Source organism: Pipistrellus hanaki, assembly GCF_964339955.1.
Source record: "Pipistrellus hanaki genome assembly, chromosome: 8".
NCBI classification, from domain to species: domain Eukaryota; kingdom Metazoa; phylum Chordata; class Mammalia; order Chiroptera; family Vespertilionidae; genus Pipistrellus; species Pipistrellus hanaki.
In genome coordinates this window covers 47,251,596-47,264,724 of record NC_140510.1, presented here as the reverse complement: position 1 = coordinate 47,264,724, position 13,129 = coordinate 47,251,596, and the positions used below count along the sequence as shown (strand labels likewise).

Genomic DNA, 13,129 nt, shown 5'->3' with positions numbered 1-13,129 from the left:
GAGAGCATCCTTGAACCTTTTCAGAGGCAGCGCCACTGATATTCAAATAACCTGCGAGGGCCATTTGACGGGCGCGGGGACCTCGGCATTTCCAATTCACTATTTGCATAGATCAGCCGTCTTTGAAAAGGAAAGGAGCAGTTGTCTTCCATAGCATTAAAAAGCCTAGTTATCAAATCAAGTGCTTAGTTTGGGGGGCTTTTAAAACGTTTACATTTTATCTCAGGTTGCCCTTTACCGTTTGACATGCAAATTTGGCGCAGTTAATTTAGACAATTAAAAAGATCTTCAAGGGAGCTTTGTCACGGAGAATATTTGGAGTTTTCCCCGTGGACCAGCTGAGATAAAGTTGGCCAGAACAAATGATGTCTAGGAGATTAATTAGATATTTGATAAGACATGAATCCCTAATAAGGGAATACAAGGCACAGGGGGCTGCTGTGTGCTCTAAGTCAAAATTAATAACATTTAACAAGATTTTCATTTAGGCATGAAATGTCTTTTCCGGAGTATTGACTCCAGCGATTTATTCCCTGGAGTTGCCTCCAACATAGAGGGCCTTGGGAAGGAAGACTTCTTTTTAAAAGCTTTTCCCTTTCAGATTGTTTTTAAATCACTTTTTAAAAACAAATAAACCCGCGGTTGTTTTTCCTGACCCCTTCCAGGAGGTGTAAGCACCTCCCCAGTTAAAATTGTCAAAGACCTTTTTTTTTTTTAGGCATTCCAGAGTTTTAAAATGTCACCTTTTGAGAACTCTCTCATTAAGTAATACAACTACACGTTCTTATAACCCAATTTAATTTACGCTGTTAATATACAAATAAATAATTTTGACTCCTCAAAAAACCGGATGTTTATGGCTTTTATAACTTACATGAAACTTCCATCACCTATAACTAACATTAAGGGAATTTTTATTCCCAACCAAAAATGTCGACCCACATAAAGGTTATTGAGGGAGGAACAGGATTTTAAAAAGGAAGTGTATTGTTCAGAGTCCTTTAATAATACCAAAATGAAAATTTGTCAGGATTTTCTTCATACAGATAAACGCATTTAATTTCTTTAGATGGCCTTAACTTATGAGTTTGTGAGTGAAATGATAACTCAACATTTTAAATATCTTTTACATATATATACTGACTTTCACAAAGTGCATCAGAAAATTAAAGAAAAAAACTCCCTGAATTTCAGGAATTCACCAAAAAACAAAACAAAAACCCAAACAACTCTATTCGAATGAACATTTACAAGAAAATAAAAGAGAACATAATCTTTTGAACCCTATTTATACAGATGTTGTCAAATACAGAGCTGTCACTAGACTTCCAGTTTAATTTCTCACCTTAAGCCTTTTATGATGCTTCCTTTTTTTTTTTTAGGAAAAAAAAAGTCTCAATGTAAGTAGATATTAAGCAGGACTTGGAGTATTTTATATATAATATAATCCACACAAAAGGTCTGTTTGTATAGGTCCGGTTTCTTTGAAAGTGTTCTGACAGTTCCTTTGCAGGGTGGTGGCTTGCTTTTGGAGAAAAGGAAAGAGAAGGGGAGCGGAGGGGGTGGAGGAGGGAGCGTTTCTGTGTATTGCTCTTCCCTCAAGAAGTTTGTGCGTGTGTGCGGGTGTGTGTGCTTTGGGTTTCGAGTCTCTCGGTGTGTGTGTGTGTGTGTGTGTGTGTGTGTGTGTGTGTGCGTGTGTGTGTGTGTATGTCTGTGTGTGCCGTTTGTAAGTAGTGTTGTTGTGTCGGAGGATGGTTTGCTTTTGTTCCTGGACCACGCGTTCGATTCCCGTGTGAGCTCCGATAGCAAAGGGGAGCTCCCGGCGCGGCCGGCGAAGAGCGCCCGGGGAGCCGGCTTCCGCTCCACCTCGCGCCGGCCCGGGGGCGCCCCCGGAGCCCCAGCCCGTCCGTCCCCCGCTCGCTCGCTCGCCCTCGGAACCTCTCGTTTGCTCTCGACGTCTCTGCCCGCTGCTCGCTCGCGCCTTTCGCCTGATCGATCTCTAGGAGTCGCCGGGGCCGGACGCGGCTTCCTTGCCTCCCGCCGAGGCCGCCGCCGCCGCCGCTGCTGCTGCCGCCGCCGCCGCCGCCGCCGCCCGGGCGGCGCTGACCCCGGGATCGTGCAGGAGGAGGTCGGGGGACTCGGAGCGCGGCGTCTCCAGGTTGCTGGCGTCTGTGTCACTGTCGCTGCCCTTTTTGCCCCCGCCGCCCCCGCTGTGCGTCTTAATGTGTTTGCTCAGGTGGTCGCTGCGCATGAAGCGCTTGTTGCAGACCGGGCAGGCGAAGCGCTTCTCGCCCGTGTGGGTCCGCAGGTGCCGCTGCAGCTCGTCCGAGCGCGTGAAGCGCTTGCCGCAGAAGAGCCAGTTGCACACGAAGGGCCGCTCGCCCGTGTGCCAGCGCAGGTGCGCCTTCAGGTGCGACGTCTTGCCGTACACCTTGCCGCAGCCGGGGATGTGGCAGCTGTGCAGGCCCTTGCGCCGCAGGCTGGCGCCGGCCGGGCCCAGGCGCTCGGCCTCCTGGCAGTTGGGGCAGTCGCAGGTGGCGCGGCCCGAGTAGCGGCGGGCGGAGCGCGCCGAGCTCCCCCCGGCGGCGGCGGCGGCCGCGGCCCCCGAGATCATGGCGCTGGCGGCGGCGGCGGCCACCGCGGCGCTGGAGTCCGAGTAGGAGGGCAGCACCGGCTTGAAGCCGTCCTGGGCCAGCAGGTGCTGGCTGGTGGAGAGCAAGTGCGAGGCGGCGGCGGCCGAGGAGCCCAGGCCGGTGGAGCTGAAGGCCGAGTGCGTGAGCGAGCTGAAGTCGGGGTTGTAGGTGCCGAGCTGCGAGTGCAGCGAGGCCTGGGGGGCGCCCGAGTGCAGCGAGCCCTGCAGCCCCCCGGCGGCGGCGGGGCTCTGCACCTCCAGCCACGAGCCCGGGCTGCCGTGCACGTCCCACCACGACGACGCCGCCGCGCCGTTGGTCACCTCGCCCGCCGCCAGGCTCGAGTGGAAGCCCGACTTGTACCACGACTCGTACGGGTGCGCCATGCCCACGCGCGGGTACAGGCCGTCGGCCGCCGCCGCCGCGGGGTGCACCTTGGAGAGGAAGGCCGACTGGCCTCCCGCCTCCTGCGGGGACACCCCGGCCGCCGCCGCCGCCGCCGCCGCGGCCGCCGCCGAGTTGGAGAAGAGGCCGCCGTAGTCGCTGCTGAAGGCGGACGACGTGGGGGACGTGGAGGCCAGGCAGAAGGCGCTGTTGGCGGCCCCCGAGCCGCCCGCCAGGCCGCCCGAGCCGCGGCCGCCCGCGGCCACCGCGAAGCCCGAGAGGCTGGAGCCCAGGTTGCAGCTGGACGAGGAGCGCTTCCAGGGGTGGAAGCCGCCCTTGGCGAAGGCGCTCGACTCCGGCAGCGTCGTCAGCGGGCTCGTGTTGCCGATCTTGTTGCAGGTCGCCGCCAGCATGGCCAACGGGGTCGTTCCGAAGCGCGGCTCTTCCTAAAGGGGGGGTTGGGGGGGTAAGGGGCCGGGGGGGGGGGCAAGAAGAAGTGGGAGGAAGACACAAAGTGCGCCCCGTGAGCGGTCTCGCCGCCCCGCGGCGGGTCCCGGGGGGGGGGGGGGTGGAGGGCGGGCGGGGGTCCCGGCGCCCCGGCTCCTGCCGCCTCCCCTCGCGCTCCACGAGGAGGATGCGCCGCGCCCCGCGGGGATCCCGGCGATCGCCAGGACGAGGGCCCGGAGCCGGAAAGTTGTTTTTCGGTGGGGCTACAAATCAAAGGGGTCTCGGCTCTCCCCGCCTGGGTCGCTACAACCCCTGCCCAGGATCAGATTCGTGTTGCTCTCCTGCCGCTGGCCGTAAGCCCGTTCCTTCAAGGATGCCCCCCAAACCGCCCTTAGGGGCGAAGCACCGGGGTAAACACAACCACCACCATCTCCGGGTGACGGCAGAGGCGGCTGAAACAGTGGCCCAGGGGCGGTGGTGGGGGGGGGGGGGGACTTGGGGCACTCCTCCAAGGGTTGCTACTACTTGGTTCTTTTCTTTTTTTAATAGAAAATGTTTTAAATGTTTAATCAACCCCAAACCCGATGATGAAAACAAGAATCCACGGAGAAGCAACCCAGCGATGGATGTGAGGCACCAGCGAACCAGGGAGCCACAGAAGTGTAAATGTTTGTTAGCGTGACTACAGGAACTGCAAACCGATTAAGGCTGTTTTCTGGAAATACCACTGTCGCATAATTGCAACAATCTCCGAAGCAAGGGGGGGGGGAGATGAGGGGATGGGGGATATACATCACGAGGGAGGAAGAAAATAAACCTTTAAGCTTTCTTAAAAAGCCAGATTTAACACGACTTGCTTAACAAATCCATCTCTTACCAACGCACTTCCTTAGGTGCCCATCCCTTGGAAAGAATCGGTCCCTAAAACGTGGCAAAGTGCTGAAAGAAGTTGAAGCTTAACCAGTCCGGCAGCAACAGTGTCTCCCTCCCGAGCCGCGGGGCCCGGAGAAGCCGTAAGGAACAATCACTCCAGTTACAACAAGCAAACGCGTCGCCGCCGCACTGACTTACCCCGAGGATGGACGTGGCCATAGCAGGTCCCTGGGCTGCGCGGCGGCGGGGCCGGGCGCGGGGCTGAGCCTGGCGGCCGCTGGGGGGGCGGGAGGAACTGCTCGGGTCCCGCGTCCCTGCGCTCGCTCGCGCCGAGCGGACTCCGGGCTCCCGCCGGCCAAACTCAGCCTAAGTGCGAGGCGCACCCGCTTTGAAGTGCCGCTGGCTGCGCCTCTCGCCCAATGAGGGCGCAGGCGCCGCGGCCGGGAGCGGCCCCGCAGCCAATCAGAGCCGCCGGAGGGCCTGAGCCGGGGCTCCCGGCGCGTGCCAGTCAAGGCCCCTGAAGCGAGGAGGGGGGTCGCGGGGCTGGGGACTTGGGGAGATTACGGCGCAATTAAACATTTACGCTCACGCATCAAGCCCGGGTGTAAGTACCGTGGAGACCGAGCCACACCACACCCAAGCACCCCTCGGTGATGCAAGTTAGAGCTGACAGTCCCGCTCCACCCCCCACTTGTGGGAAAGGAAAGCAGGAGGGGAGGAGGCGCCGAGGTTGGAGGCAGCATCTGCGAGGCCCGAGTGGAGACGCAAATGTCAACGCTCAGCTCGCTCTGTGTGCCCGGGCTTCGCCTTCGGAACACAATTTCAGCTGGAATCCATCACGGTCGCTCGCTCGCGAAGTTTGTTTAGCATTGGCGTGTGTCTTCTGCCCGGTTCCTTATTCCCACTTGGATTCAGTTTTACTCTGAATCCCACTGAGGGGATGGTACCTCCGAGGGGAGAAAAAAAAAATATATAGGCCTCTTGGTCCCAGGCTAACCCACACAGACTTGGGAGGGCCTGCAGCCTGCTGCATCCCATCATTTCCCCCCAGCGGCCTAAGTGACTTCCTAATTGTCGCTCTGGCCTTTGACCCCGGGGAGTCATGCAAGTGCCACTCACACCAGAAGCTGCTGGTGGTAATTGAGGCCACCCCCTTTGTACCTTTTCGCCAGCGCCTAGATACCAGGTTAACCCAGTTGTCAAATAGGACTAAACAGTGGGATGTGCCTGATTATCTGCTGGGGGCTGGCAGGCGGTGGGTGGGAGGCATCCGCCGATACAACCCGCCGCCGCGTGAAGCTGCTTATTTTCACCTTTTAACAACTTTGGAAACAGAGGCCCGCGCGAGCCGCGTCCGCCCCCCACCGCCGCCCCCGCGGTCCAGGCTGCAGCTTGCTCGGCTGTTTGTTTAACCCGGTGGAGATGTGCGTGTCACGTTTCACCTAGAGTCGAGGTTTCTTGTTCCAGCTCCAGCCCACTCCCACGCCAGACCTCCTGGGCCTAGATGCTCCTCGGAGGGGAGAGGCCGAGGAGAGGGGCTCCCGCAGCCGCCCCGCCCCCCAGCGCCTGGCTTTGGTGGATGTGCTTTGAAGGAGCCTCTTTCCGGGGACCTCCATCCGCGGTTGGGGGGGGGGGGACGAGGCGGGAGGATGAGACTCCCCATTTTGCAGGCCTGGAAGCACCCTGAAGTCCCCTCCGGATCTTGTTCGTGTCCTCAGACAATTGCGCATCCCGAATGGAGTCCCTCAGCCACCACCGCTGAGCTGTTTGTTTTTCTCCTTTCTGGGTCTTGCTTTCTTTTTCTTCTGCAGGGCAGCCAGGAGCTGCTCTTTAACCAGAAAAGCCTGCGCCCTCGGACAGACCCGGGTGCCGGTTTTAATGCGCCACCTTCCCAGCCAAACCCACATCCTGCTATTTAAAAGGCATTTTAAACCTCGACCCTCCAGTGGTTGGGTGCAGAACTCAAGTTGTTGAGGAGGGGAAGCAAGTGAGGAGGACGTGGAACGGTGCTTTCTCTTCCCTTTTGCAGTATCTCTTCTTGACCCAAACCTGCAAAGCCAGCGTGGCTCTTCTCCGGGCCCTGAGACGGAGCCTGCGTGCGCCCCGGTGCCTCCGTGGGTGGGAGGGCCACCTGGGTCCGTTCTCTTCGCTTTTCTCTAGAATACCTTCGCTCAGAATGGTTTCTCCCCTTTGGTTTAAGGTGGCGAAAGAACCGAGGAAATTAGGACAGAAAAAGAGGAAGGAGAGGAGAGGAGTGAAAAGGCTCGCGTGACCGTGTTGAAGCGCGGTGCCCCGAGGGGCTGGGGTGGAAACCCGCGGGGCCAGGGCAGGGGGCAGGTGTGCAAAGCCCGGGGTGCAGGGTGGAGTGGGGACCCAGGCAGCCTGGAAGAGCCAGCAAGCCCGGCAGGGGGGACCCGGGAGCCGGTCCCAACAGGTGACTTGTGCCCTGGAAGGGAGGCTGGCGCTCGGCTCCCGCGTCTCCGCGTGGATGTGCTGATAGAGGGATGGTGAAGCGGCAGCCAGGAGTCTCCCATTCGCCCCGGGAGGGAGAGCGCCCAGAGTTCCTCCTTCCATCTCCTCCCCCACCCCCAACACACCCTCTCCTATGGAAACCCGACCAAGTAATAAATAAGACAATCCGGAAAGCCACTTAGCACGAGTGACATTTTGAAACCGACCGTTTTAAAACCGTTCACGCAGGCACCTCGGACTCCGGCGCCCTGCTTGGTTTGCCTTCCTCGGCTCGCCCTCCGCTCCCTCCCCCCTCCCGCGGGTTTCAGTGCGGTTCCAGCTGTCAGACTCCCTTCCCGGGGCCCAGGGATATTCCTTCAGTTACAGGCATCCGTATCACAAAAGTTAGGGAGATCTTCCAAACCAATGCCCCCAGCCACTTCCCATCTAAGGCGGGGCCCCAAGGAAGTCTTTCTGAAGATGTCCAGTTTTTGTGTGTGTGTGTGTGAGTGGCAGCTCCCCCCCCCATCCTCTAAAAATCTAGTTTTTAAACAAAGATCAACGTGTTATGCTAAAGTGTAGAGCTGACTGTTAAAACATTTGGGGAAATAATGACAATGTAACAAAGGCCTGGTTTGGAGTGAATCATCACCCTTTTTAAAAGTTAAAGCAATTTTCAGGAGAATAGCTTTCAGCAAACGCTTTACATTATTCAAAACGGCCAAATAATGCTCTATTATAGCGCCTGAATGCTGCCAGTCAGCCCCTAAGTGCAATTTGTGCAAAGGCCCCGGTGCCTTATCTCCACTTCTTTATAAAGAGGTGAATATAAAACAATTTCTTCCAAACCCAGACAGAGAGCGCGAAAATTGCTTCCCTTTCTGCAATCAGGGCAATTTAACTGGAGTGCAATTAGCACTATTAAATGTCGATTCTGCATAAACAAATCTGACTGAGCAGCGAAAGTGGGGTGAGAACCTCATATACACTGAAACTGATTTTTAAAATTATGTATCCGGGTCCTTTACAATTGATCCGTGACGTTTTCATCTTGGAATATATTTACATCATAAATACACTATGGTTAAATCAACGTGATTTTTTTTTTTTTGCAAAAAAAACAAATTCAATAGGAATCCCAATAAAGAAGAATAGGGTAATTAAAGGGAAGACTTCACTTCCTTTGAACAAATATTGTTTCCTCCATCTTGCCTCTGCTGAGGGCTTTGATCTGGAGCAACTGCTCAAGTTGCTGCGTTTAGGAAGCAAAGCCGGGAAAACAATTCCGTCATTAGCACTGACCCAGGGATTGGAGCTCCTTCGCCAAGGGGGGTGGGGGTGGAGGCTTCTCCCTGACGCACCGGTAATAGGGTGAGGTCTAGGAGGACCGGTTATCTTTTCTGAAAAAACTCGAAATATTAGTTGGGAGACTTGAGGCCTTCAGCGGGAGGGGAGGCGTGGGGGAAAGGAGGAACCGAAGGCTCAGCCTGGGCTCCCCTGTCAGGTGCCAGAGCTGGCCATCCGTGCAGGGATAGTCAGGGGTGGAGAGAGGGGAGAGGCAGGAGAGAGGAGCCCATGAAAAGCTTGTATCTGACCTGTCCTCCTCCTACTTTTCTTGACTTATTTGCTAGCCCACAAGGCTCTCTTTTAGAATCATTTGTGTAATTAATTATGCCTTTCATTTGCATGACCTACGCTAGAGCAATGATTATCAGGTTAGCACGGTGTGGGAGTTGGGGAGATACATTAATAACTTGAGTTAAAAAGGAAAAAAGGGAAAAAAAAGAAAAAAAGAAAAAAAAAAGAAGCTACCCTGTGTACTATAGTCACCTGCCATGAACAAGGATGGAGGAAGCGTATAGACCATAGGTGCCTGTTGAGTGCCGGCGAATCCTTCCCACTGTTGGGTTTTGCCAGTTGTGGGTGCAAATGAAATGCAGCTTTTGATTAGAAGGGAATCTTTTATAGTTAACGCACAGTCGATTTTTAAAAAGCACCAGCCCTGAGATCAAATAGATGGAGAAAATTAATTGAAAATTGAGAAACTCTCCCACAATTTCCGTTGAGCTTTCATTTAATATTTGTTCTAGAATGCTCTCATTCCAGCCCAACTCTTGCAAATAAAAGAGCCAGAAAGGATCAGTAGGCCAATGGAACTTTCATCTTTTTTCCATCTCAGAAGTGTGACAGCTATTTAGAGGTGGCACAAGATGCAAATCCATCTTGTCTTGTAAGGTCTACCGGAGAAGCTAAAGACTCTTCATCCATTAAGTGTACTCCACACACGTGCTACAGACCGGCTGCAAGATGTACCTGGGCCATGTATTTTAAGGCTGCCCTGGTCTGTTTATCTGAGCCAAAAATGCGTTAACAATTAAAGGGAAGACTCTGGTGTGTCAAAGGAAGGAAGGTAGCTGTAGACTGTGTGATGATTTTAATGACTGCAATTATTGGGAGATTATTCGACAAGCATCATAGATTTGTTTACTGCATTACTTGGAAACTATGGGGGGCCTATTCAGCTTGGGTGTTTATCTTCCTCCCTCTCCCCGATTATCAGACAGGGTTCCCAGACCTAAGCAAATGTGACATTCAGTGTTGACTCTCTTGTCCTTTTTAGAGCATTTCAACCCAAATGAAGTACATTTGTTGTCTCGGCCAACTCTAATGGAACCATCTCTGGAGACATGGAAGCAGTCTTTTCTCATGGACTCTGAGCTAATATATTAAAACAAAGCCAACGGCCAGAGGATTCTGGTCACTAGTCAGCTTCTCCGAGCCAGGGGGCCAGTGTCTCCCTTTCATAGGCAGCCATTGAGGAGCCTTGCAGCTCTTCCTCCTTCACCCAGGGCTTGGAGGAAACACTGTTGCTGCAAGATGTTAAACATAAGCTTCCGCATATCTCCAGGACTCCATATTTTTCCTTCCTTGCTTTTAACAAGCCCCTCATACCACATATTATTTCCTATCACAACTCCTGTTCTTGCCCTGATGAGTGGAAGGCCTATTCTTAGAAGCATACTGGTTTGTGGAGAAGAAAGGTTTTCCTTTGCATACAGATAAGGGGACACAAATAAGAGAGATTTTGTGTCTGACATCAATAAAACCATCCTCAACGACAGGTCACAGTGCGGGCTTCGCTCATTGATGAATTACTGATTGGGAAGTGAGGTTTAAAAGGGGGGTGGGGGAAAGGATAGCAAGCATTCCCAGTAAGCCCCTTCCCTCCCTCTCCCGAGGCACTGAGCCCGCAGTGACCTGGTCATCGGGGTGCTCTTCCTGGGCCTGTAATCACCCCGTCTCAAGATGAAGGTGGACCGAGAAACTTCCCTGTTCAAACAGGCGCCTGCAGAACTCTGCAAGCGGCAATTAGGAGCCTATTACAAGCCATTAGATTGATCAATGTACCTTAAACAATGCGAGTGATTTATAGGGCTGATTTACAGGGGGGAGACAGAGAAAAGGGTGGAGGGAGGACGGCTCCCTCTCCTTTTACAGCCCCGGCGCTGTGTTGGGAGACCTGAGAACAGCCAGCCATTGCTCATCCCCGCTTGGAACCACCAGAACGATTTATTTAGAAAACTTTCCAGGCAAGGACACAGGCTTGCCTGGCTCCTCCGGTGGGTGGCGAGATGCACATTCTTTGCCCCTTTTTCTCTTTACGGAGGAAGAGCTCAGAGAGACCGAGGCCCGGGGGAGCGGCGGGGGAGGGGATGGGGTGGGCCGAGGTCGCGGCGACGCCTCTTCCCCAGCGGCGGGCACCTCCCCGCGGGGCCCCAGCTGGCTCCCCTCCCCGGCCCGGCCCGGAGAGGAGGAGGAGGAGGAGGAGGAGGAGGAGGAGGAGGAGGAGGAGGAGGAGGACTTACACTCTGGTTTAAGGGAGGGTTGGAGAGCTGTGTGGCCTCCTAATTACGGAAGGAACACAGAGCCATTCGGCCTTCCAGTCTCCGGCGCGCTTCGCTTCGGGGAGGAGCTGCAGAGAACGGGGGGTGGGCCGGGGCGGAGGGGGGCTGGAGAGGGAGGGGACTACGCGGGACGGGACTCCTCGCTCGGCTGTTTCGGCTAATCTATCTGGCGAAGGCAAAACGGCCACAGAGCCGAAGCGATCAAAGCGGGCCCCGCCGCCGCCCCCCCTCCGGCCCCCGGTCCGCTGGTAGTTGTCTTCTCTGCCGCAGACACCCGCCAGTCTTCTCAGAGGACCAACGCACTTCACACTTGTCAGGGAGGGAGAGTTCCCTTTGTCTTATTCCCCCTCCACCCGTCGGCCTTCGGCTCTGACATGGGGGGCCGGCCGCGGCGGAGAAGGACCCTGGGAACCGAGGGTGGGGGTGGGGGCGATCGTCCTGTCACCCCACGTCCAACTCTGCCCCTGCTGGTTCCTCCTCGACCTGCTCCGTCTCCTCCTCTTTCCAAACCTTGTCCTTTCCTCCCTCCCTCCCTCCCTCCCTCCCTCCCTCCCTCCCTCCCTCCCTCCCTCCCCCAATCCTAAATCCTCACACCCTCCCTCCCCCCCGCCCCCCCCCGTCCGGCGCCCAGCGCCTGGGCTGGAGGGAGCGGTCCATCCCCAGCTTGTTGGGGGGTGCCTGGGGCGAACCCCTTTGTCCGTGTCCAGAGGTGGAGTGGGGAGCATTCCGGGGTGGTCACGGGCACGGAGGGCAGAGCGGGAAAGCCGGGGAACCACAGGCATCGGGAGAAGAGCTGCCGCCTGTGCCTTTGGGAGCCCAGGATGTGGAGACTCTCCCGCGTGGGTCACGACTTCACCCCGCAGCCCTCCCGCCCCAGCAGCGGCTCCCACATCTCACTCCCCTGGGTCGGTTCCTTTCCACTCCCTCCTTCCCAGGACTTCACCGCAGGGCATGACAGTGCAGGGAGAGGCCGGAGAGAAAGAAAGCCGGTGAAAGGTTCCCCCAAGGGCCCAGGCACGCCTGGGACACCCCGGAGCGCACCTGTCCTGGGTCCACACTACCCTGCTTTCTTGGTGTCAGCCACGCTGGGGTTGAACCCTGAGCGGGCTAGCCTCTCCTGTCATCCCCATCCAGAGACCAGACTGACCCCCCCGACCCCCCCGCAGCCCGGGGCAGAGGGAAGCTCCGCACCCCTGAGACACGTGCACGCCTTCCTCTCCCGGTCCCGCTGCCGCCCGCGGAGCGCACAGGGCGACGCAGACACCCTGGGGCGCACCCGGGGCGGCCACCCTCCTGCCCGCGGGGGGAGGCGGACCCCGCGCTCCAGATGCCACCCCGCGAGGGAGCGGGGTGTGCACGTCCCCCCACGCCAGCTGCCGGCCTCCGGGCCGGGTGGCCAGCTGCCTGCAGCGGCGGCGGGGCCTCCCCTCCGGCCCCCGGGCTCCCGGGCACCGCCTGCTGCTCGCCCTGCGCCCCTCGCCTCCCCTCCGCGGGCGCGGCCCCGGCCCCGGGGCGCCTCCCACAGGCCGGGCTACATCTGGGGCGCATTGCCCCTTCATGGTCAACCCCATCACGGCGATCGAGGGAACGTTGCTAATCTCCGCACTTATTCTTAGGCAAATAGAGGCCGCGCTTCATCAATGCGGGGGGCGCCCGCCCTCGCGGTGCCAAGTAACCTAAGTCCACGGCGCGCGCAGTGACTGAGCGTGCGGAGCGCTCCCCCAGCCTCGTCCCGCGGCTCTCCCCCGGCCCGTGGGAGCGGGAGGAGGGGACCTGGGGAATCCCCACCCTCCCCGGGATCAAGGGCGGCTTCCCTCCGGGGAAGGAAAGGACTTGGCCGCGACAGCGGCGCCTGGCCGGGGAGCCGGAGGCTGGACTGGGGACGCCCTGGCCTCCCTGCGTTTGAACTCGCGCTGGGCGCCGGCTCCCAGTGGGCTTCTACCCTCCCCTCCACATCTGCCTCTGCAAAGAGACAACGGTTCCTCTCTGGCCGGGTCCTGGCAGGGCGGGAAGGCTGGGGGGTGGGGGGGAGGGAAGGTCTGGAGGGGGTCGCCTGTGCTCCCGGCGCCCGTGCTGGCTCAAGCTGGCTCCCTCTTCGCCTCCTGGCTGCTGGGTGGGAGTTGCTGCGGGAACTCCTGAGATGATCTTCCTCTTCTTCTTCTTCTTCTTCTTCTTCTTCTTCTTCTTCTTCTTCTTCTTCTTCTTCTTCTTCTTCATATATTTTATTGAGTTTTTACAGAGAGGAAGGGAGAGAGATAGTTAGAAACATCAATGTGAGAGAAACACCAGCTGCCTCCTACACAACCCGATGTGCCCGCAACCAAGGTACATGCCCTCGACCGGAATCGAACCTGGGACCTTTCAGTCCGCAGGCTGACGCTCTATCCACTGAGCCAAACGGTTTCGGCTATTTGCCCTTCTTCTGAAATAGCTATTCCT

The 13,129-nt window shown here is 56.9% G+C and overlaps 1 protein-coding gene across 1 annotated transcript; it reads right to left on the bottom strand.

The window, feature by feature from the left end:
- Positions 1-1,858: 1,858 nt before the first annotated feature.
- Positions 1,859-4,837, bottom strand: SP9 (Sp9 transcription factor). The gene is made up of 2 exons (XM_084892475.1): positions 4,533-4,837; positions 1,859-3,460 (listed from the first exon to the last, which is right to left on the bottom strand). The coding sequence occupies exons 1-2, from the start codon at positions 4,551-4,553 to the stop codon at positions 2,000-2,002; spliced, it is 1,482 nt and encodes a 493-aa protein (XP_084748601.1). The 5' UTR covers positions 4,554-4,837; the 3' UTR covers positions 1,859-1,999.
- Positions 4,838-13,129: the final 8,292 nt, after the last annotated feature.

Coding starts and splice junctions, on each gene's coding strand:
- SP9 (XM_084892475.1), bottom strand. CDS start 4,553: ATGGCCACGTCCATCCTCGGG. Junction 3,461..4,532: donor TGGCCACGTCCATCCTCGGG/GTAAGTCAGTGC, acceptor CCCCCCCTTTAG/GAAGAGCCGCGCTTCGGAAC.